The 6,000-nt window shown below is 31.7% G+C and overlaps 1 protein-coding gene across 3 annotated transcripts in view; it reads right to left on the bottom strand.

Moving 5' to 3' along the window:
- Positions 1–399: 399 nt before the first annotated feature.
- LOC111624616 (F-box/WD repeat-containing protein 11-like) overlaps positions 400–6,000 on the bottom strand; it is a 28,879-nt gene continuing 23,278 nt past the window's right edge. Inside the window, exon 6 of one of the 3 annotated variants that reach the window (XM_023367518.1) lies at positions 400–892. In XM_023367518.1, the coding sequence (XP_023223286.1) occupies positions 528–892 (365 nt within the window). In that variant the 3' untranslated portion in view covers positions 400–527. Of the gene's footprint in view, positions 893–2,581; positions 3,435–6,000 lie in introns of those variants that run through there. The other 2 variants (XM_023367519.1, XM_023367520.1) reach the window with 2 other exon arrangements.

The raw sequence follows: 6,000 nt of genomic DNA, 5'->3' as shown, positions 1-6,000 counted from the left end.
AATTATTAGATGATATTAAATTTATAGAAGAGTTTTAACTTCTACGATAATTTTAATTCTTTTCTTTGTTATAAATAGTTTCTATATAGCATTTACATGAACACCTCATTCATGTAAATGCTATATAGTAAAGCCCATAACTGTGGTATAGGCTTTGCTTTCTGCTCGTTGCAGCAGAACTCATCTGCAACAAGTTTGACTAACATTAATGAAGGATTTGAGGATGACGACTGATTCCAAAGCTTTTGAGATAAATTACAACTGTCGGAGGGATGTGGAAATGGTATGTGACATCTTAATTATAATTGTCTATTTCAGATAGCAAAATATAAAATATTATAAATGATGCATTGCTTATTTTTATTGTTTTTAAAAGTTAATAAAATGCCAAACAAAAGAAAAAAAAATAAATTATTTTAATATTTGAAAAGAGAATATAGAAATTGTGAAAAGAAAGTTTTATAAATATTGGATGTTTAACAGAAAAGTACCATTTGGAAGAATCATCACACAAGTATTTATGTTACTTAAAGAGCAAAAGCATCTGTATTTTCAGGAGGAGAAGTGGCTACAGTCTTTCCATTCAGCCAATGAATAAAAAAGATTTTTTCCGTAGTGGCGGCAGTCACACAGGGGAAATAACTGTTGAACGAAATATCGATGGCAATAACAGAAGCTTCACTGAGATCAGCATGCCAAGAAGGTTCCGAGAGGTTGAGATCCTTTGCTTCTTCCGGGTGATTGACGTTATACAAATAGAGAGAACCACTCTCACTTCCCAATGCCAAAATGTTTCCAAATAGTGCAATACAAGTTATTTGACTATGAAGTTTCATCATGGCTTGAAAATAATGCTTTGAACTTCCAACAGGAATAATCATTTGTTTATCTGCTAAAGAAAAACAAACAAAAATACTGTTATAACTTTTTGCAATTTTAACACTAAATGATGGAAATTTAATTATTATTTATATGTAAAGAATTTTGAATCATATTTGAAGCAAATGAAGAACATTGATTTTTTTTTAGGATAAATTTAGCAAAATGATTATTTTTACTTAAACTTAAAAATTGTTGTAGATTTTTATCTGTTAATTTGTTTTTTTGTGGAAAAATTATTTAAATTTTCAAAATGGATATTCACACAAAATTTGCTATGTTAAATACTACAGAAATTTTATTATTACTGTATTTACTTGCATTAAAAATGAGGTGGTGGTTCATTTTTCATTGCTTCAAAAACCTAGGTCATCCTATACATATGAGCAAAGGATTCTTTGTGTTTTTGCAATAATTTTTGTATAATCAGATAATAAAGTACTTACTGGTACTTATTGTCAAATGCAAGTATTAGTACATGAGAACTGTTGTACATTTTCTAAATTTTAATTTAATGTTTTTAATTCTTCATTTGTCTGAATATCAATTGTATTGATACTTTTCTTACATTTATTATTATATTAATGTAAATTGTTTTATCCTACAGTATATTTATTAATTAAGACAATTATTAATATAAACTAGATAAGGTTGGATAAACAACGAGCTTATGATTGACTGGTTAAAAACAGTATGGCTCCATTGACCAGAAGCATTACTAAAACTATCATCAATTTTAGTGATGGATGCATTCAAGGGATACCTCACAGATGACGTTAAATATTTTCTAGGGAAAACGAGCACTCTCGTAATGATTTCTGGGGCAATGACTTCACAATTACAGCCCTTGGATGTGTGCATCAACAAGCCATTTAAAGATTGTGTGAGGAAACTGTACACTGACTGGCTTACCTCCGAAAGTCGTGAAGTGGCCGCATCAAATGGGCTAAAGCTTTACAGATAGCAATCTGTGAAGCTTTAGCCCATGTGGGGTATCAGTTGCATGGAAGAGCATTCCTCACAAATGATAGCAAAATCATTCAGGAAATGCTGCATTTCAAATTCACTGAATGGATCAGCAGATGATGCTTTGTGGAGTGAGAGTGAAAAAGAGGAGAGTTCTAACAAAGCTTTGGAGGGTGAATCTGAGTAGACAAAAAGTGATAGTGTTATGGTTGTTTGCCTTAATACAAACATTTGAAATTTTTTTGTGAATAAATGAAATAAAATTAGAATTGTATCAATAAATCTAATTTTCTTTATTTTGATCTTTAAAGTCACACTGTGTCCTATATGCGAGTAAATACACGGTATATTGTAAACACATGATAAAAAGTTTCATTTAGGTCCAATGAAAAAGTTAATAAGCAGTTCACAAACATTTTTGAATTCCACATAAATCCTGCTTCAAGCTAAAAGAGTTTTACAAATGGAATTCTTTCTGAAAGAACACACATGAAACTCAAAATTTAAATAGATCAAAAATCTGTGGAATGTTCCTATATAACTGTAGTTATAATGATAGATTATAAAGTGCTTGCCATACCTTTGATATTTGCATCTCATCTCTGTTGTTGATTCAAATACTGTTAAGACTTGATTTAAATATTTTCAGAGATTCTAAGATCCTAATTTGATCATATTGTGGGATTGATCTAATGAGCCACACTTGTTGTAATTTAACTTCTGTGTTGTTTTTAGAGGAATAAACTGACAGGACAATGGAGCATTTCAAATGGTCAATATTGTATTTGTTTTTTTTTGTTGATTTTTCTGTCTGATGGCGAGATTATTATTAATCATCGAAGACAAGTCTGTCCAAAAGGAACCACCATTTATTTTGTATTCCAGACTTTACACATACACATCCATGGTGACAGGCCTTCCTTTTTAGGCTTCATGCCTCCAGAGGTAAAAAAAAGGCCATTTAAAAAAAACACAAACATCCAATTAAAAGGAATTGGTGACACACAGATGTCTTACTCTTCATCCATTTGGCCAACTTCAAAAAATCTACGTATTCCAGCACCTGTTTTAGTAGATATAAAGCAGAACCACCCTATTGGCCAGATCAGCGAAATCTGAGGCAATTATTTCCATAAGAATCAATGTGACCAATTAATTTGTTCTAGACCCTCCAAAATACATTAAAAAAAACACATTTTATAGAGAACAAGTACTGTTTAATACTAAAAACAACAAGAAATGAATATAAAAGATTAATATGATGTTTTCTGAAACAGAATTGCCATCTAACTGTTTTTTATTTATCCAAATTAATAATGACTGTTCGACATCTTCAATTGTTTGCAATCTGTTTCATTGGCACATTCACATTCACATCTTTCTCTACATTAGCCTTCTTTATTGCTTTCTTTTTTCCCGCAATGAAACTTATTGTGGATGGTGACTTCCTGTACATGCAGCTGATTTCAGCAATCTTAATTTAACTGCTCTAGTCATTTTCAATGATTTCCTTTAATTCAATCATGTTCCTGGCTTTCTTCTTTGAAGGACTGCTGGCTCTGGAAATTTTCTTTGGTTCCATGATGGAGCTAAAAGGAAAGGAAAGCAATGGAATTGTTTGGCTAGCTCACACAACAAGAATGACACACTGAGCAAGGGAACGTGTGAGTTGCCCTTTGTTTTCACAAAGTCATTAGCAGTGAGGTCACATGGGCATGCTGACAAAAACTGACACACATTATTTGTGGAAAAATCGACGAAACCCGAAACCAACAATAACTGAAGTCAACAAAAACCGAGGTATTTGTTGACCCTGGTAGTCTTTCCCGATCCTGCAAATTGCAAATATGAGGATTCCGTTTGTATGTCATTCTAAAATTTAGATAAGAGATGAATGCCTAATGTCTACCTCTATTACCAAATTACTTAATATCTAGTTATTATTAATAGCAGAATAATAGCCCAATTAATTATGGCAGTAGTTTGGTTTAGTATTAATACATTGGGCTTCAGGCTGTTTATTATATATATATATATATATTGTGAGCCAATGAATCATTACCACAATTTTAAAATTTTCACCGTTGATAATATTACTGTCCTTACCTTCTACTAATATTTTGCCTTTATTCAAAAGACATGGGTCATCATAGACATACCAAAGTGTACAATATCTTTTAAATCTATGATTTTATTAAATGCAGTAACAAAAACTTGTATAATGTAAGATCCATTTACTTCAACCAATGAAAAGAGTAGCATTTTTTTCCAGTTGATAATGTCAGAAAGTCTAACAAACTCAAACTTTCTTAATGAGAAAAAGTACTTCTGTTAATACAATTTGAACTAGCCTCTTCAACCATATAGTCCAAACAACAAGCTTGGAAAGTAATTATTACACATCTGCACTCCACAGTAAGTACAGTACATTAAACCAGTTTCTCCATTTCCCACTCACATTTTCAATTAGATTTGTATCAGAGCATATAAATGTAGTAACTTAAAATAGGTTCTGTTTTTCTTAAACTGTTTGCAGTCAAGGATATTTGATTATTAAGTGTAGGATTAATTTCACATAAACTTTACTCAATCTTTAAATATGCTTAAAATTAGCTGTTTTGTTTCCTTTCCTTGTCATTCTAGATGAATGTAAATTTAATTAATAAAAATAAATGAAAACACCAGTAATTAATTTAAAAATATTTTACTGCCAGAACTTAATTCACTAAAAACATATTTTTGAGCACTTTTCCAGACAAAATGTTTTTCACTTTATAAGCATGTGTTAGGTCCGTCACAAATTCCAAATTGGAATGTTAACCTGTGCAATGATATTCCAAATAAAAGTTTGGAATTTGTGACAGACAGAGGCAGGCTTTTGAAGTAAGCTGAAAATGTTTGTTGATTGAGCACTTTTCTGACAGATTTTTCTAAGTGTATTTTTAGTGACTTACACTTGTAAACTGTTTCTTACATAGAGTAAGAATTACAACTTTGTTTATTTTAAATGATTATAATCTTTCTTGCTGTGATTTTTTTTATTATAATTAATATTACAATCTCAATTATAATCAAGTTTATTTATTTAAAATATTTCAATAAAGCAAGACACTCCCATTTTTAAAAAACAAATAAGTTTTTCTGGTTAAAATTATCTATACAATCTGTGTTTGAGTAATCTAGTTATAGAAAAATGCATTTCAAATGTTCCTCCAAGATTATTAGAATAGTCCTCTTCAGTTTTCTGACATATTAAAATTTTTAACATCATTAATTAAACACACACATTTAAAATCAAAAATCCCTTCAGGGGAAAGTGGTGCAAGATGGGGCCATGGGTTAAGACGAGGACGTCTGTTTATTTGTAGTTAACGTGCTTTCATCTAGCTGTTATTTGGGGGAAGTAAATTTCAACCTCAAAAGGGATCATGGGATGAGAGAATGTCTGAATCGCTCTCTCTGTTTGGAAGTAAGACACATTTTCCATGTTTCATCAATACTTCATCTAATTTTACGCCTGCTACAAAGTTTCTACAAAGTAAGTATCATTGTGAACTTTTACATTACATTTTAGATGAATATATTATGGTATTTGAAGTAACCTTTAAGACTGTAATTGTTTAGTTTTGAAAAAAAGTTGACCTGTGTTTGCAGTCAGTATGAAAAGTGCACTTTGCTCTGAAAATACTTCTGGATTCGTTGGTCATATTCATTGACAACCTGGGGCAAGACAAGGTACCCCATCTTGCCCCAGGTTGTCCACAAATATGGCCAACAAATCCAGAAATATTTTCAGAGGCAGACGTTATTGCTGCAGAGACGACAAACAGGCCCTGTCAGCATCAGGACACATAAGATGCTTGTTTTGGGACAACCAAAACCGTGAAGGCGGAGATATGCCTAATCTAGGTGCAGAAGCAGTCACTGATTACACCACTACAAGTAAGCCTACTCATTCAGTTTTTACTCAAGTCTCTCTCATAGAAATAATGCCAATTCCACATGTTGGAACCAAGAAAAAAAATCGAAAATAGCAGGAAGAGAGGGAAAATAGCAATCCTAACAGATACACCATACAAGCAGCAGCTGATGGAACAACAAAAACAATCAACAGCAGTTTTGGCACCCCAGGAAAATGGCCTTTCTTTACCGAAA

Source organism: Centruroides sculpturatus, unplaced genomic scaffold (assembly GCF_000671375.1).
Source record: "Centruroides sculpturatus isolate CEXI.00-Female unplaced genomic scaffold, Cexi_2.0 scaffold56, whole genome shotgun sequence".
NCBI lineage: Eukaryota > Metazoa > Arthropoda > Arachnida > Scorpiones > Buthidae > Centruroides > Centruroides sculpturatus.
Note: the sequence above shows the minus strand (reverse complement) of the source record. Positions and strands in the feature narration are given on the sequence as shown.